The sequence below is a fragment of the Pseudophryne corroboree genome, chromosome 2 (genome assembly GCF_028390025.1).
Source record: "Pseudophryne corroboree isolate aPseCor3 chromosome 2, aPseCor3.hap2, whole genome shotgun sequence".
NCBI lineage: Eukaryota > Metazoa > Chordata > Amphibia > Anura > Myobatrachidae > Pseudophryne > Pseudophryne corroboree.
In genome coordinates this window covers 933,622,097-933,646,778 of record NC_086445.1, presented here as the reverse complement: position 1 = coordinate 933,646,778, position 24,682 = coordinate 933,622,097, and the positions used below count along the sequence as shown (strand labels likewise).

General features: G+C 46.5%; 1 protein-coding gene across 1 annotated transcript in view; it reads right to left on the bottom strand.

Moving 5' to 3' along the window:
- Nucleotides 1–23,931: 23,931 nt before the first annotated feature.
- Nucleotides 23,932–24,682, bottom strand: part of CMSS1 (cms1 ribosomal small subunit homolog) — a 600,650-nt gene continuing 599,899 nt past the window's right edge. Inside the window, exon 10 of the mRNA XM_063956255.1 lies at nt 23,932–24,132. Within this exon, the coding sequence (XP_063812325.1) occupies nt 24,049–24,132 (84 nt within the window). The 3' untranslated portion in view covers nt 23,932–24,048. The remainder of the gene's footprint in view (nt 24,133–24,682) is intronic.

The window sequence follows — 24,682 nt, the reverse complement described above, 5'->3', positions numbered from 1 at the left end:
TGATCTACTGAGAAAATCTGATGCGAACCAAGTCCCAGTTCGGATCTTCCCGCGGTTTGCTACATTTTGGGCTGATTGTTTTTTTTAAATCCTCCCAAGAAAATAACAATTTCATTTTGAAAATGAGAAAAATGAGGTCTGTCTAGACATAATAAGGACATGAAACGTGAAGAGCGATAAGTAAATATAAATAGTATGGACCATTGAGAAACCAGGTCTTTTATCATTATCTCTCTTACCTGAATTGGCCGATTATCTTGCAATTGATACTGGAAAACACTGCGGGTCATTCAGACCTGATCGCACGCTAGATTTTTTTGCTGTGCTGCGATCAGGTCAGAACTGCACATGCTTATGCACCGCAATGCGCAGGCGCGTCGTACGGGGGCAAAGCGGATCGTTGCTGTGCAATGGGTTTTTACGATTAATCCATTTGCACAGCCAAGCGCAAGAGATTGACAGGAAGAAGGCGTTTGTGGGTGGCAACTGACGATTTTCTGGGAGTGTTTGGAAAAACGCAGCCATGTCCAAGCGTTTGCAGGGCGGATGTCTGACGTCAATTCCGGGACCTGACAGGCTGAAGTGATCGCAGCGGCTGAGTAAGTTCTGGGCAACTCAGAAACTGCACAAAACTTTTTTGCAGAGCTCGGCTGCACATGCGATCGCACACCTGCAAAGCAAAAATACACTCCCCCTATAGGCGGCGACTATTTGATCGCAGCGCTGCAAAAAATAGCTAGCGAGCGATCAGGTCTGAATTAGGCCCATTGTCCGCAGCAGCAGTAACACATCACATTATTCATTTCACAGTTCAGTGCCATGTTCACAAAATGCAGATTACAGGGTGACTCAGGTGTTATAGAGCCATTGTGCCAGGTGCAGGATGATCTTTGCTCTAAACAGCCAGATGAGTGTGCAGGTGAGTTCCTGTGACAGCTGTGTGTATATTGTATTATACTACACAGTGACCTCTTTATCATACAGGCAGGGCCAATAACAGAAATTATGGGGCCCAGTACACTGATAACTCAGACCTAACCCCCGACACCCCCCCCCCCCCCCCCCCCCAAGATAAGTAAAAAATGTAGGCAGGCTTTTAAAAAGTGAAGTGTTAATAGTATATTAATTACCAAAATGCATAACAGTTTTTGAGGGAACTCGGCAGGGAGGTTGTAAAATACCGGCTGTCGGGATCCCAGCGTTCAGGAGACCGACGCCGGAATTCCGTCAATTGGTGAAATACCGCCGCCTGGAATCCTGACCACCACAGGTTATTCACATTCAGTTGGTGGGTCCAGAATGATGGATCAGTGTTTATAAGTCAGAGATCTCTTATCTCTATCAGCTCTGGATTTATGATCACAGTCCTACATAGGCTTACTGGAATTCCCAATAAGCCACATTAAATAGAAAAGGCTGATACTCCCTGTTTTCTAATTGATCACTAGGATACTCTATTATATAGTGGACAGAAGGATGCTCTCTGTATTGTATAATGGTCACTAAGATGTTCTCTGTATTGCATTGAGCTCAGTAAAGTGGTCTTTGTATAGTAAGGTGACCACTAGGATGCTCTGTATATTGGGGCTAATTCAGACCTGATCGCTGCTGTGCGTGTTCGCACAGCAGCGATCAGGTCTGACCTGCGCATGTGCCGGTGCCACAGAGCATCGGCGCATGCCAAACAGCCGACGGCTGTCTTAGCCCTGCAATCGCCTCAGTCTGATTGACAGGCAGAGGCTGTCACTGGGCGGGAAGGTGGCGTTTGGCCGCAGTTTAGGGGATGCGGTCCGGGCAACGCAGGCGTGCCTGGACCGTTGGGGGGGGGGGTGGCATGGTGGCTGCGTGACATCACAAACAGCTGCTGTGACCCGTGCAGCGCCAAGTAGCTCCCTGCAAGCGCGCAGGGGCTGCACTGGCTGGGAGCCACTCTTCAAGTACAAAAGTATCACCGCTGTGCGATGCTTTTGTACTTGTGGGGGGGGCAGGGGGGGGCAGGGGGGGGGGGGGCCTGACATGCGGGGCAGACTAGCCCTGTGCTAGGCGTCCCCCCGCATGTCACGGAAGCTGATCGAAGATGTGCTAAATTTAGCACATCTACAATCAGGTCTGAATCACCCCCATTGTTTGGCAGCCCCTGGAATGATCTCATGAGTATATGGCTGTCTCTATCTCTGAATTATATGGCAGTGTCTGGGATGTGCCCTTTATTTTGTATTTGTCCCTTAAATGTCTGCAATTGTTGTGACTCCAAACATAAACATTGGTGGGGCACTAAAAGTGTATTGGCCTAGGGTGGCCAGAAGCCCAAAATCAGTCACTGGATAGTAATGTGACAGCAACTTAAAAAAACATGCGTAACAACAGTGATCTGTAGAAGAGAATCTCTGAACACGTAACACATTGCCTACTTATGTGTTAGATATGCCTACTGTGACTACTGGCTTTGCCCACTACTGATGTGGATAGGGAAAATGGTGTGATATCGCCACCTACTTTTATTCTGGTCCAAACTACAGTTGAGGCCACTTCCAGAATTTAGGGGGTAATTCAGAGTTGATCGCAGCAGCAGCAAATTTGTTAGCAGTTGGGCAAAACCATGTGCACTGCAGGGGAGGCAGCTATAACATTTGCAGAGAGAGTTAAGGTCCATACACACTTAACGATATAATGAGCGACGTCGCTCATTTTCCCCCTCCTTGAGCGACGTCGCTCATTTTATCGTTAAGTGTGTATGCCGCCAGCGACGACCGATGCGCGGCCCCGCGGGTCGGCAACGATCGTCGCTGTCGGTAGGGCATGCATGAAGGATGTGGACTGTCGTCCACGACCTTCATGCAGGGCTGGCGGGGGCGTGACGTCACTGAGCGATATGAGCTGTCATATCGCTCAGTGCGTACAGGCGGCCGCCGACCGGCCGGCCCGGGAGGGGGAAACGTTAGACGATGTCGCTCACAGAGCGACATCGTCTAATGTGTATGGGCCTTTAGATTTGGGTGGGTTATTTTGTTTCTGTGCAGGATAAATACTGGCTGCTTTATTTTTACACTGCAATTTAGATTTCAGTTTGAACACACCCCGCCCAAATCTAACTCTCTCTGCATGTTATACCCCCCTGCAGTGCACATGGGGGGTAATTCCAAGTTGATCGCAGCAGGATTTTTTATAGCAATTGGGCAAAACCATGTGCACTGCAGGGGAGGCAGATATAACATGTGCAGAAAGAGTTAGATTTGGGTGGGTTATTTTATTTCTGTGCAGGGTAAATACTGGCTGCTTTATTTTTACACTGCAATTTAGATTGCAGATTGAACACACCACACCCAAATCTAACTCTCTCTGCACATGTTATATCTGCCTCCCCTGCAGTGCACATGGTTTTGCCCAATTGCTAACAAAAATCCTGCTGCGATCAACTTGGAATTAACCCCATGGTTTTGCCCAACTGCTAACAAATTTGCTGCTGCCCTCAACTCTGAATTAGGCCCTTAGTTTCCAGTGCCACTTTGAGTCCCCCATCCAACCCTGTACATTAGAGACCAGCAACATTTTTACATCCGTTTGGCAAAATGTTCCCATTCTTACCATGAACACAATGGTCATCATTCCCCAGCTATAGTTATAGTCTATAAATTCGGCAAAATGTGACTTTACCTATGCAGTGCAGAATGGCATCGTACAACCAGAGCAGCACTTGGGAATTGTGTTGCAGAAGTTTCTCACCCCTGCAGTGCAGATTGTTCTGCAGAGAAACGACTGATGTGAAAGTTACAGCAATTTCTCTGATTTCTTGTATATATTGGTAGACATCTATATATTTTTGTAAAAGAAAAAAACCATAGTAAAGTTCCCCAATAAATTCATCTCTGGATAACCCGAGGACCAGCGCCTGTGTCTGAGCTAACCTCAGGTAACAACAAGGTTATCCAATCAGAGCCTAGGGCTCACCGGATTCATTGCAAGGGCTGAGCTCACGGCCCAAGTGCCAAAGCCTGTTGAGGGCACCAGCCGGTCTGTACTCCCCGTTGCTGTTAATAAGACCGCTATGGACCATTCCCCATCGGATCAGTGCAGTAGTGATGGGCAGGGCAGTCGAGAGCCGGGCTGGGCCCAGGTACTTTTCAAGGGGCATGTCCTAACCACAGGAGGTGTGGTCATGTACCCTTAGAAAATAAATAGTATTTAAGCACCTCCATTGCCACACTGCAGTCCAGTACACAGCAGCGTGTGCTGTACTGAGAAGAGCTGCAGATGCTACTGCCAGGTAAGGGGGAGGGAGCCTGGACCCTTATTGGACCCTCATTGGGCCCCTCCATCAGACCTGGGCCCAGGTAATTTGTACCCTCCCCCCCTCTCTCGGCACCACTGGTGATGGGCAGGGCCGGCTCAATGGCTCAAAAGGTGGTGTCACCACTTAGGGGGTGCAGCTTGGCTGCTGCCAGGGTCCCAGCAGTATGTCTGTGGGAGTAAGCCGGGTCCATGGTGAGGGACTACTGAGCTCACGTTGTAACACTGATGGAACACTATTTTTTATGAAGTTGCATGCAGCAAATGTAGGTAAACTTGGTCAGGTTTTATCATGATGTTGTTGAAAGTGTGTTATTGTACTGTATCCAGGTTTGGTATGGGAATAGTACTATGGCAGATTGCAGACTCTTAGAGTCGGTTGTTAGAACAGAAAGCATTATTGGAAGCAATCTGCCCTCTTTTGAGCAAATGTATATTAAAAAATTACCTTTGTAAAGCAAATAGAGGGGAAATCAATTGTTTTTATCGCGGCCCGCAACTAAATGGCGCCCAACTGCAGCAATTCAATTGTTTTGCCATTTGGGCACCCAGCAGCCATGGAGGACACATTTTTTTCTCGCAGCCTCCTGAGGTGCAAGAAAAAATGTGTGTAAATTCGCCGTCTGTTTGCGTGATATGCATGTGTGCCCAAACAACAATTGAACAGTGACAATTGTTTGAGTGTCCAAACCCCCCCATTTAGACTGGAAAATTAGACACCTAAAACAATTGAATTCCCACCTTAGTATTGTAAAAGATTGTCATCATCCTAATCATTGTGTATTTTCATTCCTTCTAAGAGATGGTTCAGATGTATTAAAGCCAGAACATTGCCATATAAGAATAGTTTTTTTCCATCTGTAATTGGTAGACTGAACCTGAATGGTGATTTTATACTGATATGAGGATTAGCCAGGATTGTAATTGTGTTGTTTTATCACAATGATAATAAAGTATTATTATTTATTATACCTGCTACCAGGACGGGAATAAGCAGCTTCCCAGCAGGATCAAGCAATGGGCATGATGCATGTTTGTAAGTAAAGCAAAAAAAAGCAAGTACATCCCTTAGAATGTAAGCTCTCACGAGAGTGGCCCTCTTCCCTCATGTGCTTATCCTTTTCTTACTTTAATAATCCTCAACTGCCCAAATCCCGCAGTTTTTTGGCCACCTTGGAACTTATCTCTAGTCGTTTACTGGTGTAGTTATGCTTAGTTACCCTGTACTTGTCCTATATTGTCTTCAACTGTAAGTCACTGTTTTCCTGTTTTGATTATGTGCATATGTACTCTGTAATTGGGCGCTACGGAACTCTTGTGGTGCCATATAAATAAAGGATAATTATAATAATAACAACTTTGTGTCTTGAACAAACCATGTTGCCGTGGAAGGGGATGAAATATTTATATTTCTGTGAAGGGTAAATACTGGCTGCTCCTGCATGTAGCCCACAAATGTTAGTCGGCTTTATTTTTACATTGCAATTTAGATTTCAGTTTAAACACACCCCACCTAAATCTAAATTTCTCTGCACACGTTACATCTGCCACACCTATAGTGCAACATGGTTTTGCCCAGTTGCTTGTTTTTTTGGCTTTACTTACAAACATGAAACAGGCCCATTAAGCAGCCTCCCTGCAGGACATAGCAATAAGCAGCCACCCTGGTGTAAAATCCCACCTTTCCCACACTACCTGGCTCCCGTCTGCAAAAGTTGGTGTGTACTACAGCCTCATTGGTGCAACAGACCCTACTGCAACACTTCCAACACTGTCCCATCCAACACTGTCCCAGTGAGGCTGCTGGTCCAGAGACTGCAACTACTGATGACACACCCACTGTTGTTGTGTTCCAGAGGTTAGAGCCAGGACTGACCCGCCAAGACCCCCTACACACCCAGGAAGAGATCACCTGTACTGACTCGTTGAGTCCCTGTGCCTGGAAAGCGGGGACTGAGAACACAAGTAGCGCTGAGGGTGCAGAAGAGTCCCTGCGGGCTGCTGCAGAGCTGCACATGCGACATTGAGGGTAATTCAGAGTTGATCATAGCAGCAAGTTTGTTAGCAGTTGGGCAAAATCATGTGCACTGCAGGGGGGGGGGGGGCAGATATAACATGTGCAGAGAGAGTTAGATGTGGATGGGGTGTTGTCATGTTTAAATACAGAAAGTGACTGTATATATATATATATATATATATATATATATTTGTATTCTTTCATCTTAGATGTGACAAAATGGCTGATAGGCAATGTCCTGCATTTAACCTCCATGCATCTAGGTTCTGGGAGATCTACAGACTATAAAGTTTGGGATGAAAGCAATGACCAGACCAGAGGTTATAAATACTGATAAGAGGGAGATGTCAGGGAAATCACGATTTCTCCTGTGAGCTGACCTCAGAGTTGTATATTGTCCAAAATATCTATGGTCAGGGACCCTGACATGACGTTGTAAAAGGGGATTGCATTTCTACATCAAAAGCATGTGTTCGAAGCAGATATTGCCAAGCTCTGGACATCGAGGTCTGATAAACCCAATTAGTGTTATGTCAACAGGGGGGCTCTGTAAACATACCAACGAAGATGTGACACCCAGATCCCAGACCTCATTCTCTTTGAAAGAGATTCATACACTATGCCTTCGGGCTACACCCCCCTGCCTGTTGCCAAGCACCAAGCATGTAAGAATGGTGTATGTTTAGTGTCCAGCAGTGAAGTAGTTAAAAATCCCAAGGGTGGGGGCTGATGAAGTTGAGGACTACATCTGTGCCTCTCACTGGGTCAGAGAGTGCATCTCTTGGAGACTCAACTATACGTTGGAGATGACCAGAGCATACTTGCCTACCTGACCCTCTCCATGAGGGAGAAAATGCTCTGTTCCTGGACTTTCCTGGTAATGTATAATTGCCATCACCTGTAATGAAACAACTTTCTTATCAATTAACTAGCTCACTACAGGTGATGGCAATCATACATTGCCAGGAGAGTCCAGGAACAGAGCATTTTCTCCCTCACGGAGAGGGTCAGGTAGGCAAGTATGGACCAGAGCTATTATGTGAAACTCCCCCACAACAGAACCACCTAAGTTCGTTTGAATAAGTGAGTTGGGTTTTCTATCCTTTTATTTCTTTTAATTTATTGAGATTGCTGTATTCTGTGTGTGTTCTTAAAATATTCTTAATAATCTTTGTAACCTTTTTGTAACTAAAGCTCTGAAGTATTCTTGAAATTAAACATCGAATTTTTAGTTCTGATCCTGTGAGTCTTATGAACCAAGGCCTTGCGTGGCCCACGTCTACCTACTTTTCTAAGTATTGCAGTGTGTGTGTGACAGGTAGTAGCGAAGGCTACCTTGCGTTTAGACGCTAATTTCCTCATGCTGGTTGCAGCTAAGGTATTTGAGTAATTCTGTGTGTCAAAAGTGACCCCCACATCGCATGTGGCAATTCTCAGATTGGCGTATTTGTAGAATTGGCCGGCAGCGTCGTGACAGGTGTTCAAACTGAAATCTAAATTGCAGTGTAAAAATAAAGCAGCCAGTATTTATCCTGCACAGAAACAAAATATCCCGACCCAAATCTAACGCTCTCTGCACATGTTATATCTGCCCCACCTGCAGTGCACATGGTTTTGCCCATTAGAGAAAGATTTGGCTGCTGCGATCAGGTCTGAATTAGGCCCATTGTGCTATCAATAGTGGCCACAATTTCTACAGAGAGGACCCTCCAATAATACATACCTGAAGTTGACTTTGAATTTATAACTGCAAGACAGAGTTGCCGGCATGCTTCAAGTCCCTCTGTCTCCCGTAAATAGATGCTGTGCGCATGTTAAGCAGGACAGGGGACCTCCAAACTCCCACCCCACACTGTGGCCTGCAGGTGATACAGCAGGACAGTGCACAAAAAATGGGACTGTCCTGTGAAAATCGGGAGTTTGGAGGTATGCATTTCTTATCATTTACCTTCCCATACGTCACTCTCCCCAGCCTGCATATCCGAGTTTTTGTCTATGTTTGTCTAATTTGTATGCGTATTATCTAATCAAATACACCATTAATAGTTAGTGTCCCATACCACTAACCATACTTGTTATTTTTTTCCTGTTGGGACCAATGTGTTTGTTTTTCTGTCGGGGGCCAATGTGTTTTATTTTTTTACTGTGGGGACAATCCTAAGGATGTCAGGTAATTGCAATCTTATTTGAATATATTTTTGTCCTATAAAGCCGGGAAGGGAAGGGTGTGTGTGCTGCTTGTACTTTCTTATTGGTCCGTGCACACACCACAAGCCTGCACGTGGAGTATCACACTTTTCCAGCACTGTAATGAAGCTGCTAATAGAAGGGAGCCAGCTATGTTTAACCTCAACTAGGAATAATCTGCTATAAAATAGTGATGTGAGGTTCAGTTATACAGAAATCTTAATCCACCCAAATTTTATAAACCTGTCCTGAACCAAAACCTGGTCCTGATCTACTGAGAAAATCTGATGCGAACCAAGTCCCAGTTCGGATCTTCCCGCGGTTTGCTACATTTTGGGCTGATTGTTTTTTTTAAATCCTCCCAAGAAAATAACAATTTCATTTTGAAAATGAGAAAAATGAGGTCTGTCTAGACACAATAAGGACATGAAACGTGAAGAGCGATAAGTAAATATAAATAGTATGGACCATTGAGAAGCCAGGTCGTTTACCATTGATCTCTCTTACCTGAATTGGCCGATTATCTTGCAATTGATACTGGAAAACACTGCGGGTCATTCAGACCTGATCGCACGCTAGATTTTTTTGCTGTGCTGCGATCAGGTCAGAACTGCACATGCTTATGCACCGCAATGCGCAGGCGCGTCGTACGGGGGCAAAGCGGATCGTTGCTGTGCGATGGGTTTTTACGATGAATCCATTCGCACAGCCGATCACAAGAGATTGACAGGAAGAAGGCGTTTGTGGTTGGCAACTGACCGTTTTCTGGGAGTGTTTGGAAAAACGCAGGCGTGTCCAAGCTTTTGCAGGGCGGGTGTCTGACGTCAATTCCGGCCCCGGACAGGCTGAAGTGATCGCAGCGGCTGAGTAAGTTCTGGGCAACTCAGAAACCTCACAAAACTTTTTTGTAGTGCTCGGCTGCACATGCGATCGCACACTTGCAAAGCAAAAATACACTCCCCTATAGGCGGCGACTATTTGATCGCAGCGCTGCAAAAAATAGCTAGCGAGCGATCAGGTCTGAATTAGGCCCATTGTCCGCAGCAGCAGTAACACATCACATTATTCATTTCACAGTTCAGTGCCATGTTCACAAAATGCAGATTACAGGGTGACTCAGGTGTTATAGAGCCATTGTGCCAGGTGCAGGATGATCTTTGCTCTAAACAGCCGGATGAGTGTGCAGGTGAGTCCCTGTGACAGCTGTGTGTATATTGTATTATACTACACAGTGACCTCTTTATCATACAGGCAGGGCCGATAACAGAAATTATGGGGCCCAGTACACTGATAACTCAGACCTAACCCCCAACCCCCCCCCCCCCCCCCCAAGATAAGTATACAGTAACATGCAAAAAATGTAGGCAGGCTTTTAAAAAGTGAAGTGTTAATAGTATATTAATTACCAAAATGCATAACAGTTTTTGAGGGAACTCGGCAGGGAGGTTGTAAAATACCGGCTGTCGGGATCCCAGCGTTCAGGAGACCGACGCCGGAATTCCGTCAATTGGTGAAATACCACCGCCTGGAATCCTGACCACCACAGGTTATTCACATTCAGTTGGTGGGTCCAGAATGATGGATCAGTGTTTATAAGTCAGAGATCTCTTATTTCTATCAGCTCTGGATTTATGATCACAGTCCTACATAGGCTTACTGGAATTCCCAATAAGCCACATTAAATAGAAAAGGCTGATGCTCCCTGTTTTCTTATTGATCACTAGGATACTCTATTATATAGTGGACAGAAGGATGCTCTCTGTATTGTATAATGGTCACTAAGATGTTCTCTGTATTGCATTGAGCTCAGTAAAGTGGTCTTTGTATAGTAAGGTGACCACTAGGATGCTCTGTATATTGGGGCTAATTCAGACCTGATCGCTGCTGTGCGTGTTCGCACAGCAGCGATCAGGTCTGACCTGCGCATGTGCCGGTGCCACAGAGCATCGGCGCATGCCAAACAGCCGACGGCTGTCTTAGCCCTGCAATCGCCTCAGTCTGATTGACAGGCAGAGGCTGTCACTGGGCGGGAAGGTGGCGTTTGGCCGCAGTTTAGGGGATGCGGTCCGGGCAACGCAGACGTGCCTGGACCGTTGGGGGGGGGGGGGTGGCATGGTGGCTGCGTGACATCACAAACAGCTGCTGTGACCCGTGCAGCGCCAAGTAGCTCCCTGCACTGGCTGGGAGCTGCACTGGCTGGGAGCCACTCTTCAAGTACAAAAGTATCACCGCTGTGCGATGCTTTTGTACTTGTGGGGGGGCAGGGGGGGGAGGCCTGACATGCGGGGCAGACTAGCCCTGTGCTGGGCGTCCCCCCGCATGTCACGGAAGCTGATCGAAGATGTGCTAAATTTAGCACATCTACAATCAGGTCTGAATCACCCCCATTGTTTGGCAGCCCCTGGAATGATCTCATGAGTATATGACTGTCTCTGGATTGATCTCTGTATTATATGGCAGTGTCTGGGATGTGCCCTTTATTTTGTATTTGTCCCTTAAATGCCTGCAATTGTTGTGACTCCAAACATAAACATTGGTGGGGCACTAAAAGTGTATTGGCCTAGGGTGGCCAGAAGCCCAAAATCAGTCACTGGATAGTAATGTGACAGCAACTTAAAAAAACATGCGTAACAACAGTGATCTGTAGAAGAGAATCTCTGAACACGTAACACATTGCCTACTTATGTGTTAGATATGCCTACTGTGACTACTTTGCCCACTACTGATGTGGATAGGGATAATGGTGTGATATCGCCACCTACTTTTATTCTGGTCCAAACTACAGTTGAGGCCACTTTCAGAATTTAGGGGGTAATTCAGAGTTGATCGCAGCAGCAGCAAATTTGTTAGCAGTTGGGCAAAACCATGTGCACTGCAGGGGAGGCAGCTATAACATTTGCAGAGAGAGTTAGATTTGGGTGGGTTATTTGGTTTCTGTGCAGGATAAATACTGGCTGCTTTATTTTTACACTGCAATTTAGATTTCAGTTTGAACACACCCCGCCCAAATCTAACTCTCTCTGCACATGTTATATCTGCCTCCCCTGCAGTGCACATGGTTTTGCCCAATTGCTAACAAAAATCCTGCTACGATCAACTTGGAATTAACCCCATGGTTTTGCCCAACTGCTAACAAATTTGCTGCTGCCCTCAACTCTGAATTAGGCCCTTAGTTTCCAGTGCCACTTTGAGTCCCCCATCCAACCCTGTACATTAGAGACCAGCAACATTTTTACATCCGTTTGGCAAAATGTTCCCATTCTTACCATGAACACAATGGTCATCATTCCCCAGCTATAGTTATAGTCTATAAATTCGGCAAAATGTGACTTTACCTATGCAGTGCAGAATGGCATCGTACAACCAGAGCAGCACTTGGGAATTGTGTTGCAGAAGTTTCTCACCCCTGCAGTGCAGATTGTTCTGCAGAGAAACGACTGATGTGAAAGTTACAGCAATTTCTCTGATTTCTTGTATATATTGGTAGACATCTATATATTTTTGTAAAAGAAAAAAACCATAGTAAAGTTCCCCAATAAATTCATCTCTGGATAACCCGAGGACCAGCGCCTGTGTCTGAGCTAAAATCAGGTAACAACGACTGGGAGGTCTTCACCACACATCAATAAACCTCAGAACCATTCTATACACTGAAGTACAGAATGTGCCCTCGGGAACAATTAGTTGTGTTTTTACTACTTTCAATATAAAGAAACCTTTCATTTATTTCCGATTAAATCTCTACTCCATCACTTTCTAATGCAATCTGGGGCTAAGGGGAAATTCCTCAGGGTTTTGTCTGCAAATGTCTTTCATAGCCGGGCATCACATCATATCAGAATGACTCTTCTGGCCTAACCGTTCCCTTTATATCTGCGGTTATTCAGATATATCACTTTCTGTGAAACCCAGAGAATTCCCATCTCTTCACTCCAGCAACATCACGAATCTGTACAAATAAAGGCCTGATTCAGAGAGATACGGAAACCCTAATTCATTCGTAGTGACCATAGAGCAGTTTAGAAGTACAATAAGTGACGATCCTTCGCACAGTCGCTGCGTACACAGTCACAGCTGCGGTGGTATCGGCATTGCATCTCTGACACAGCCACTTAGAACTGTTTCTCCGGAAGCATTGTTGACATTGTGTATATATTTGGCTTGCTACCTGTTTCATGTTTGTTTTTGAAAACTGTTGCCCGAGCATGATTCCCTAAGGCATGCTGATTCCGACAGGTATGCGGTCAAGATCCAACACCGGAATCCTGACCAGCAAAATCCCGACATATTCTCCCTCTGTGGGTGTCCACGACACCCATAGAGGGAGAATACATTAGTGTGCCGAGCGTAGCGAGCCTGCAAGGGGCTGCGTTGCGCTCTCCTCCCTGTCGGGATTGTGCCGGTCGGGATCCCGGTAATACGTACTGATCCCTTCCGACAGAACTGATGGAGAGTAAATCCAGCATGAGGTTGTGACATTGTGCATTTCATGTATGATCAGATTATTGCGCTTTTGCTACCTCTTGGACTGTCCTGTCCCGGTGATATACTTGCTGACTCTCCCAGAATGTCCATGAAGACAGTGGGTGATCTCCCGCACTCCCAGGGGCGTATGTATTCTCCCTGATGCAAAGTTAGAATGAGGGTATGCGGTCAGCATACCGCACGCCAGGATCCCGGCTGTCACAATACCAATGCTCGGATTCCGACTGGGGCACAATACAGCCGCCGGTATACCGGCAAGGTATGTGATTCTCCCTCTATGGATGTCCACGACACCTATAGAGGGAGAACAGAACCTGTGGTAGCTCACCACCAAGCGTGCAAGGAGCTCCGTTGCGCTCGCCCCCTGCCGGCAATCCCCCGCTTGGGATGCCGATGTTGGTATACTGACCTTCTGCATCCCGTGCGGCGGTATACCATACCGATCCCAGAATGATATATGATGGTCATAACACAGGTAGATGATGCAATTCAGATGGTCACACTGCGGCTACCATGATGTGATTGTGTATTATCACACTGTGTCATGCCACAGACACACTGCAAGCGTCAGAAACAGTGGGGTGATTTTTTTTTCCTACTGCGCATGCATCTAAGTCGCACTGCGCATGTGTCCAGTGTCCGTGCACACAAAGTCCATGCAGTTGCGATTAAGACGCATGGCCAGCAGAAATATCTTGAAAATGTTTTGTGTGTTCCTGGGCAGTGTCTATGAGGTGACTATGTGGACACATGAAGGCGGTCTGTCCTATGGCCGTCTTATTAGGAGTGGCGCAGGCTGCAAACTCAGGTGCTTCATCTCTCACTTTGGAGGCCAGACGGACAATCCGCACCTTGGACTTGCGTAAATTTTCCTGGTGTGACTGATAGTTGCGTCTAAAGATGCCCAAAGTGGACGTCTTGTACATTCAGACGGCTGTACACCAGGGAAGGACTGGTAGTGAAATGTGCATAAAGTCACAGCCGAAACTGCAGCACAATATGCACATTTGTACATTGCGGCATCCGTCTCAGAACAAGCACAAGTGTGGTTTGCTCACAGAGGGCAGAGCACAATGATACAAATCACATTTTTAAATCCCGATTGATCTGACTTAATGGAGCTTCCTTGTCATCCCCTGGAAGGGAGCTCAGAGACATAGGCAGGTATGTTCTGTGATAGATAGGATTATAGTAAGCTGTGCTGTCATTGTTTTTGCCACTATGTAGGGAAATAACTAGGAAAATAAAGTCTTGCTTCTGTCTGATGTATATATCAGTCTCTGTGTATATACCACCCCCATGCAGTTCTTGTCTATTTTATAATCTAACCATTCATCTGTGCATTTATGTCTGCCATACTGTAATTAGTAAGTAAACACAAATCACTCTGATTATTTATTGATCAAATGTTTAATTTATATTTTTCAGTTGATTTCACATATATGCGACCTATCCTTTCTTTTTTGTCTGCATTTTCTTCATTTCGCTATTAACCCATTCTTCTACTGAGACATAAATGAGTGGAGCAATGTCACAATGTTCCTGTATGAAATGGTTGGTTCTATGCAGAGAGCTTTGCAGACACGAGATTTCATTGAGTGGAGAGAGATTATAGTAAGGAGATAAAAGGGCTAAAGAGACAGCATTACAGGGATGTTCCTCACCAACACTCATTCTTAACCTGGGCATACACTATACAATTATCTGGCAGATCTGTCTGGTTGGAATGAAAATCTGGTAATGGATGAGAGCAAATGACAATCGACCATTTGCTCCCAAACACTGGAAAACGGACAAAAACTGTCGTTCATACAAATTGGTCAAATCACGGACAGGTTTTGTCCATTTTCCAGTGTTAGGGAACAAATGGTCGATTGTCATTTGCTCTCATCCATTACCAGATTTTCATTCCAACCAACCAGATTATCTTGCAGATAATTGTATAGTGTATGCCCAGCTTTACTCCGCAAAAGGGCTTGCTTTCTGCACCAACCTAGAGCTAGTGGAGATCAGGTGTTTGGTGTGACACATATATTAAACAAAGTCTTCATGCCATTTGCCCTCAAAATGTTTTTAAGCCATAAATAAGTCTAAGGAAAGCAGTATTTAAGGAGACAAAACTAAAAAGTTTGGTAGAGATGGTACTAAAGAGGTGGGAAGGGTCTTTAAGTTGGATGAAATAAAATGATGAGTTCTCAAGTATAACAATTAATTCTGGAGAAGTTAAAAACAAAGGCCCTCATTCCGAGTTGTTCGCTCGCAAGCTGCTTTTAGCAGCATTGCACACGCTAAGCCGCCGCCTACTGGGAGTGAATCTTAGTTTAGCAAAATTGCGAACGAAAGATTCTCAAAATTGCGAATAGAAATTTCTTTGCAGTTTCTGAGTAGCTCGGGACTTACTCTGCCACTGCCATCAGTTCAGTCCGTTTCGTTCCTGGTTTGACGTCACAAACACACCCAGCGTTCGCCCAGACACTCCTCCGTTTCTCCAGCCACTCCCGCGTTTTTCCCAGAAACGGTAACGTTTTTTTACACACTCCCATAAAACGGACAGTTTCCGCCCAGAAACACCCACTTCCTGTCAATCACACTCCGATCTCCAGAACGAAGAAAAAACCTCGTAATGCCGTGAGTAAAATACCAATCTTCATAGCAATTTTACTTGGCGCAGTCGCAGTGCGAACATTGCGCATGCGCAATTAGCGGAAAATCGCTGCGATGCGAAGAAAATTACAGAGCGAACAACTCGGAATGACCACCAAAATTCAGTGCACATTATTTCACGCTTCATAGGTACCCTTCCCAAGGAGAGATATGGCGGGGTCCCTCCCCTAACAGTCACATTTCCTTATATTCTGAGCTGCCCTCTAAGGTCACTAAACAGAGCTTCCATGACCAAGACTTATGCAAGTATGATTGTATTTACTTACACCTTCCAGACATAGTTCTTCAGTTACAGCAGAAAGCATACATGGTGATGGTAACTGAATCACCATATTGTGTTCGTTATGAAAACCCGCAATTCACTAACCACATTCCAAGTATTTAGTTTAGTTTAAACAGAGTGGTCCACACCTCTGGGAGTTACAGGGACAGTAAATGGTTGGCGGATTTTTCTTCTACAATACCACTCACTGGCCACATTCTCTCTAGCTTTGAGATGTAGACAATTGCATAAAGAATGGCTGCACAACTCCAAGGTTAGGTAATAAGGCAGAGGTTACAGTACATATATGTACATTCTCTCCCACAATATGATGGAGTACTGGGTACTGGCAGAGTAAATTAGTCTACATTGTGGTTCCATAAATTGTGTTACTACGCGGGGCGTGGCCTGGACGTTAGCCTGAGCAGACATCTTGGGCTGGAGCTCCTGCACTTAAGGACTCCAACACACTGAAAAAAGTGCCCAATATATCCTCCAGCAGCCCCTACTGTGCTCTGCTGACCTACTGGCGGCGGTGGGCTGCCTGACGAAAGGTCCCGCAGCGCTGAGGGACCATCCCCGCTGCCGCGAGTTTGCGGCCTATTAGGCCTCCAGAGACCGGGACCTCGAGTGTAGAGGTATCCCGGCGGCGAGCTCCAGGATCAGTTCGCGGCCGCAGCGGACTCCAGCGGACCTTCTGCGGGCTCCCCACACGCCTTCTACCCTGTGGAGACCCTCCCCCAGACCCTCGGGTACCAGTGATCCCCCTCCTGAACCTGAAGTAGCGGGTGGTGAGCGTGCCTTGCCCCGCTGTGCGCACCGAGTGCTCCCGGCCGGACGCACTTGAGACGCGCTGCCCTGCAGGCTCTCCGACCTCTGGTGGCTTCCGCACCCGCATTGTGCCTCCTCACACCCGGGACCTCATCGCAGACCGCTGTACCCGAACCGCAGGACGACCTGAGCACCCCGGCGGACTGAGGCCCAGTCCTCCACCCGGAGCCGGGGACTCGGTTTCCGCAACATCCAGCACGTCCTTCCCGCGGCCCCACACACAGACGCTACACGGTCCGAGGGGCTCCATCTGATCCAGCACCTCACATGTGTCGGCCCCCATTGGGAGAGGAAACCCCTCCACATCTGGTATCCAGTGCTCCGACGGCTCAGAGATATCTAAAAGGTGAGCTGCCTTTAGCTTCCTATACGCAGTGGCCATCTTGCAATCCTATATGTGGGAAGGCACCTTATTGACGACTACAAAGACCTATGATAGAGTCCTTTAACAAGCTGCCAGAACCCTCGTGAATATACTCCCCCCTGGGCATTTACAGGATTGCTGACTTGGCGCCGAGCCTTCCGTCCTCTGCCTCGCTGAATACAGGGGACCCTCCTATTTCAACACCTCCACACATCGTGGGATTACTGGGCTCCGAATATCTTGGACCCTCGGGGAATGGGAGTCACCGCTGGCCGGGTCTCTAATTCTCCCTGTGTAGCCCCTCCGTGATGTCCATGTGAAACTCCTCTACCCCATTTTCTTCACAGTCTTTTCTATACATTGCCGCTCTGAAATATAGTGGTCATGTCTAACAGAAACCGTAAAGCTCCCCCTGGAGACTCCTCGTCATTCTTTGGCCCTAAACGGGGCAAAAATGTGAATCAACACCCGGCTTCGCCTGGGACTCTACAGGATGCAGGGTCCTCCCCGTCCAGATCTGACTCGGCTCTCACTGTTGACTCGGATCCCTATGACTCCTTGGTACATAGGATTGCGACCACATTCAGAGTTGAACTACGTGCGGCCATTCAGGAACTTAAAACGGAGATATCCTCCCTGGGCTCTCGCACTGACGCTTTAGAGCGTAAGACTGATGATATCTGCAATTATCAAGATGTGGTTACCCAGGAAGTCTCGGAACTGCGGTCGGAAGTTGATCTCATGCGCGAGCAAGTCGAGGACCTGGAGAATCGTTCGCGCAGAAACAATTTGCGAATACGCAACGTACCAGAGTCGATAGACACACCTACGCTGTCTGAGTATCTCCTGGGCCTCTTTCAATAACTACTCCCGGACCTCTCGGAAGACCAATTCCTGCTGGATAGAGCACATAGAGCTCTCCGTGCAAAACCACCCCCGGACCAACCTTCGAGAGACATTGTCCTCCGCATGCACTTCTTCCACATCAAAGCTAAAGTGCTCAACGCTTGCCGAGGCACCCCTGCTATCCCATATAAAGGATCAAACCTCCTCATTTTCCAATATCTGGCGCCCTCCACACCCAAAAAACGGAGGGAAATGTTACCCGTTACTAAGGCCCTACGCAACCGTCAGATTCTATATAGATGGGGATTTCCGTTTGCTCTACAGTTCACCTTCAACGGTCGGAACCATTCTGTGAAGAACCCCGACGATGGCTTGTCGGTCCTAAGACGACTGGGGCTCTTCTCGACTTCTCCTCCTGCATCATCCTCAGACTCCCCTGAGAACCCGAAGTCGAGACCGCCCCCACGTGCCGAATGGTCGACCACCCGCTGATCACGCTACTCGATCCCAAGATTCTCAGGTTTTTGTTACATGGACTTACAGAATGTCTTTTTCTAACATAATGTTATAGAGATGTTGTTTGTTTGCTTGTTTATACTGCAGCTGTGTCTGTTGCCCATTCTCCCTGTACAGCGGCATGGGGCTCCCCGTATGCACCCTCACAGCCTGCCTCACCGACACACTGCCTCGCTGACTTTGTGATGCCACCGTACGAATGCCCCGGGGTCGCTCCGTGTCGCTGTTCGGCGATACTGCGACTGACTTTGCTGATGATAATTATCTATCCCTATTAACTGTTATATGTTTATGTCCCTTTATGTTCGTATGTTAAACTGTGATAATTTAACCTAACACACTAGGGTATTGTTCGTCCCTTTGCTGGGACCATTCTGTTACTGAACTGGTCCCTCCCTAGTTGAAGTGCGCTCAGTCCCTACCTAAAAGTTATTGGGGTACTCCCCTTTTTTTTTTTTGCCTTGCAGGCCACCCTCCCCCATGCCCGCGTTAATGACCCACGTCCTATTGTTATGCTGGATGATTGACAGTTGGCACGCCTCTGTTCACCTCCCGGCCTCGCCCCCACAACACCAGGTCCTCCTCCCAAACGGACGGGGTCCATTGATGGTGTTGTATGTCGTGTCCTTAAGACTGCGACCTTTTCCGGATACTCGGTTGGCCGCACGGCCTCCGTTCCCCTTGTTTCTTACCCCTAACTTCTCCCGTCCCACTTATACCCCCCCTACTCAGCTTTGCACTACACTCTGGGTGGTCAGACCTCCCTTGAGCCGAGTCTGGCTCTGGAACCCCCCATGACTCTTAATATTGTGTCACTGAATGTCAACGGACTCAACTCCCCCCAAATGTGTACTATGGCCATCCAATTTTTAAAAAAACAGAAAGCTGACATAATTCTTTTACAGGAAACACACTTTAAAACTGTACACCCCTCCTTGGCCTCGAGAGCCTACCCTCAGGCCTTCTACTCCACAACCCCCCAAAAATGTAAGGGTACTGCCATCCTGCTTCATGCCTCACTTCATTACACTATTGAGAGCTCTTTTTCAGACCCTAAGGGTCGCTTCAATATTGTTGTCTTACAACTCGGGGACTCCTTTTTAACTATAGCCTCGATTTACTCCCCTAATATGGAGCAGGGTGCCTTCCACAACGATTTCCGCTCCCAACTTGATAAACTAACAAAGGGACGGGTGATTATTGGTGGAGACTTTAATGCCGTGCCAGATTTAGTGTGGGACCGTACCCAATCTCGTATCCCTAGCCCATTGATAGTTAGGGAATCCAGACGATTAGCTGACTACATAACGTCCTCGGGATATTACGACGCTTGGAGAGTACTGTACCCGTGTGAACGTACGTACACTCATTACTCCGTTCCCCATGATCTTCACTCTAGACTTGACCTTTTTCTAGTAGACTCTTCCACTGTACAAGTCCTGATTAAGGCCTCGGTCTCCCCTGTAGTGTGGTCAGATCATTTAGCGGTTTCCTTGACCGTTGACTCCTCCCCTACGCCCCCCACAACTTTCCGTTGGAGTTTGAATTCTGCTCTCCTTCTGAAAAAGGATTATCTCGTCCAGACTACTGAAGTCCTGAAAGAATTTTTCATCTTGAATGCCACGGACGAGATATCCCCCGCAACAGTGTGGGAGGCACATAAAGCCTCCATCCGAGGTCATTTTATATCTTTAGCTAAAGCCCAAAAATTGAAGGATCGCCGGGCAGTTGCGGATCTTGAGACCCAAATCAAAGAGCTAACGACCCGACATCAACAGACGCCCAGACGCTCTATATATAGCAAACTCCTGGCTCTCAAAGGCCAATTATATCAAATATTATCTGCCAAAGCCGCTAAGACCATGCGATGGTTACAACATAAGTTCTACTCTAAGGGTGACAAAGCTGACTCCCTCTTAGCCTTCCGCTTACGCGCTCGCAAACAGAGGAACAGGATCCTCTCGCTAAAAGACCAACATCACAAGCTGACTTATGACCCTCAGCAAATAGCCCACTGTTTCAAGGAATATTACCAATCCCTGTATAACCTGCCTACTCCAGACGACCCCGTTAGTTTGCAAGAACGCATAGACAACTTCCTTTCTTTCTGCCCCCTCCCGGTACTCTCTAAACAACAGATAGATTTACTTAATGAAGAGATCTCTGCGGAGGAAGTTGATATCACAATCAAATCATTGAGGAATGCCGGATGGACTACCGGCTTTATATTATAAGAAGTTTAGTGGAACGCTGACCCCGGCCCTGACAGCATTGTTCAATGCGATTCTAGCTGGTACGCCCTTCGATGGCTCCACTACTAGAGCAGAAATAATCGTCATACCTAAACCTGGACGTGACCTCACGGAATGTAGCAGCTATCGCCCAATATCACTGCTAAATTCAGATTTGAAATTATTTGCAAAATTACTTGCTAACCGTCTTGCGGGGATGATCACTTCCCTGGTTCACCCGGACCAGGTCGGATTTATCCCTGGCAGACAGGCCTTTGACAACATTAGACGGGCGATCGATACCCTGCACTTTGCTGACTCTTCTAGAATCCCCTCCCTGGCGATGGGGCTGGACGCTGAAAAGGCGTTCGACCGCATATCATGGGTATATATGGATTGCACCCTTCGACGCTTTGGTCTTTCGGGCCGTTTCCTCACGGGCATAGAATCCCTCTACGCTTCTCCGTCAGCATGTGTCCTAGTGAATGGCCTACTACCCCCTCCATTCTCGATTGCGAATGGCACGAGACAGGGCTGTCCTTTGTCACCCTTAATTTTCGCTCTAGTGATGGAGCCTGTGGCGTCGGGGATCCGCAGCTGCCCGGATATCTCAGGGATCACAGTAGGCTCCTCTCAGTTCAAGATCTCTCTATATGCGGATGATATTTTGCTCACTCTCTCGAACCCGCACATCTCTCTCCCAAACCTTTTCAAAATTATACAGGAATTTGGTGTTATTTCCAATTTTAAAGTCAACGCTGCTAAGACAGAGGTATTGGATTTTCACCTACAAGCCCCGTTGAAAGCCTCCCTATGCAACAACTTCAAATTTGACTGGAAAAAATCCCGCTTGAAATACCTAGGCGTATATCTCACCAGACAATATTCCCAATTATATACAGCCAACTACCCTGGGTTAATTCATAGCGTTGCGGGTGATCTTCAGAGATGGTCGGGTCAGTTTATTTCATGGTCTGGCCGAGCCAACGCTCTGAAAATGAACGTCTTACCTCGCCTCTTATACCTCTTTCAGGCGCTCCCGGTACGGATCCCCTCACAAGTGTTCTTAGATTTGCAGAAGAAATTCTCACACTTTTTATGGTCAGGCAAAAGGCCTCGGGTTCGATTCAAGACGCTCTATAACAGGGCCAGGGAGGGCTGACTTGGAGTGCCCAACATTAAATTGTATTATTATGCGGCCCATCTATCACAGGCCGTTCTCTGGCACTCGCATATATCTTCCCGTAGATGGGTTCAATTGGAATCCGAACTTGTTCGTGTGCGCTCCATCTCCACCCTTCTATGGATCCCTCGATCGCGCAGACCCCCTGAATATACTAATTTTCCATCTATAACATTCACCATCTCGCTATGGGATAGGCTCACTAAGATCTTTGCTCTATTGTCCTCCCCTCCCGCTCTTGCACCCCTTTGGGACAACCCACTGTTCGCCGAAGGACGGACCTCACATGCCTTCCAGCACTGGTTGGCTCATGATCTTCTGTTTATCAACGATATTGCACTGTCACGCTCTTTTCCAGCCTTCTCAGATCTACAGAATCGATATGGACTCCCTCCACATTGTTTCTTCCAATACCTGCAATTACGTAGCTTTCACTTAGCATTTCTCCAATCACACAGCTCTTTGTCCCGATCCCCTCTGGAATCATTATGCTTCCTTCGTTCTCCCTCTAAGGGCCTGTTGTCATCGATATATCGCCTCATGCTTACTCATAACCTACCCACATTGGCCCCTCATGAAATAGCTTGGGAAGCTGACTTACAGGACCACATAGAGACAGACACCTGGGAACAGATTAAACAGAACCTAGTTTCCTCTGCGACCTCTATTAGACATAGAGAGAACTCGTTTAAACTATATGTCCGTTGGTACTTGGTTCCGACGCGACTGAGTAGAATATTCCCTTCCGCATCGGATAGATGTTGGAGGGGCTGCGGATCGGAGGGTACCCTGCTCCATATATTTTGGGATTGTCCCAGGATAGCACCACTCTGGAAGGTCATTCGGAGATTGATTTTGCGAATCACTGGAGTGAACATGCCCTCTTCCCCGTCCTTCTTCCTTTTCCCGAGACCCATCCCCGGAACACCGAAATCTTCACAAAAGCTCATTTGGCACATCACGACCGCACTGAGATGTAAAATTGCTTTCCACTGGAAGTCGCACACAATTCCATCCATTGCGGCTGTAATTGCTGCCGTCTGGGATACTTACCATATGGAGTTCCTCTCTAGCGTGATCGAGAGCAGTGCAGTAACCCTTACTGATATCTGGTCCCCATGGCTGGCGTACTATAAATGCCCCCCTCCGTTGACATACGGTTTTTGATATACTTGCTTATTTGATATCATATGTTTGCATTGCTGTACCCCACTCCCTCCCCCTCCCTTTTTCCTTCTGTCTTTCCCCTCCCCCATCCTCCTGTACATTGTCTATTGTACTTCGACAAAAATTTCAATAAACAGTACTTACAAAAAAAAAAAAAAAATTGTGTTACTACGCAGCACGAGATGATGTGACTGCTGGCGCCATGCTGCCCCATACATAGTCCTCCCAGAGCAATGGCAATTTTCATGACAAATACTGTAACGGATAAAAGGAGGTGGTTTACAGTATATAACCTTTCATACTGATATAAAACATTAAAATTACTGAACAACGTTCTGTCTCACAGGTTACTGTAATGAAACCCCACTTCTGTTAAAATCACTACATGTTAAAATAATAATTGAACCTTTTTTGAGAATAATCGGCCAATCTCTCTTTTGTCGTTCTTTTATTAAACAGGCATAGGTGCGGTGCTGTGGAACTACTTTTCCCAGCAATCCCAGCTGCCTAACTTATTGGTTCTCAATGTACATTAGCCTATTTCCAAATTGCTACTTGGCTTGTCATATCACATGGCCTAATACGTTCAGTGACATCACATTGTCGTGTTTTCATTTATTATGCAAGATTTCTGGAGAACAATAAGTTTTTACTAATAATTTCAGTTTTATTTGTTGCTGAGGGCAGTAAATATGGTTTTTCAATTCAAAAACTGTTCAAAACTGCATTTTACACATCTATAGACACATCAGACCCCATCCAGTCAGAAAGTGTGTGTGTGTGTGTGTGTGTGTGTGTGTGTGTGTGTGTGTGTGTGTGTGTGTGTGTGTGTGTGTGTGTGTGTGTGTGTGTGTAACATGTTACTGGTAAGACAAAGCATTACAGACATGCTGAAACCCAGTATTGATTTATTGTTAAAGAATATGAAGTTTGCACAAAAGAAAAAAAAATGAACTAAAACACAAACATGCCGCATAAAAGATAAGAGGACTGCACATAATACAGGGATCAGAATAACCCGAGCTTCAGTGATCCTTCTCTGCATGCCGACACCACGCCTGCCTCCAGGAGTTCTACCATTGCTTTCTTCACCTATGTTAAACACAGAACACGTGTTATAAGCATACATGTAAAAGTAAATAAATTGCAATGCTACAGTACAGAACATACAGTAGAGTAGGGCTAGATTGACAAAATATTATTGCAGCTTTAAATGCTCAGGTAAAACCCAGCGAGAAGCAGCAGAGTTGCTTTGTAAATCTAGCTCCTAGGCTACCTTGCTGTAAATGAAGGTGACATCTCATACTGAATAGTTGGATCCTTTAATATGAGCATTTAAACACGTCAGCTTTAGCACCTGGGACAGTTCTAGATTAAAGGTGGATTTGTGGTGGTTCCATATTGCTGGTGATAGGTATATTCATTGCTAATCTCCCTGCAGTTATCTCCTCCATGGAAAGGGCTGTGTGTCCTAAGCACATGTTTGTGGGCTAGATCCCATTAAAGTAAGTAAGAAGCTACTGGGGGCGCTGTTGAATCAGCAATGCTAAATGAAGGAACAAGCTTAATTATTTGTGTGCAATGAAAGGCTGATTCAGGTCCCGACGCAAGTGGGCTGCGTGTTGCAAAGTGCCGATGTTTG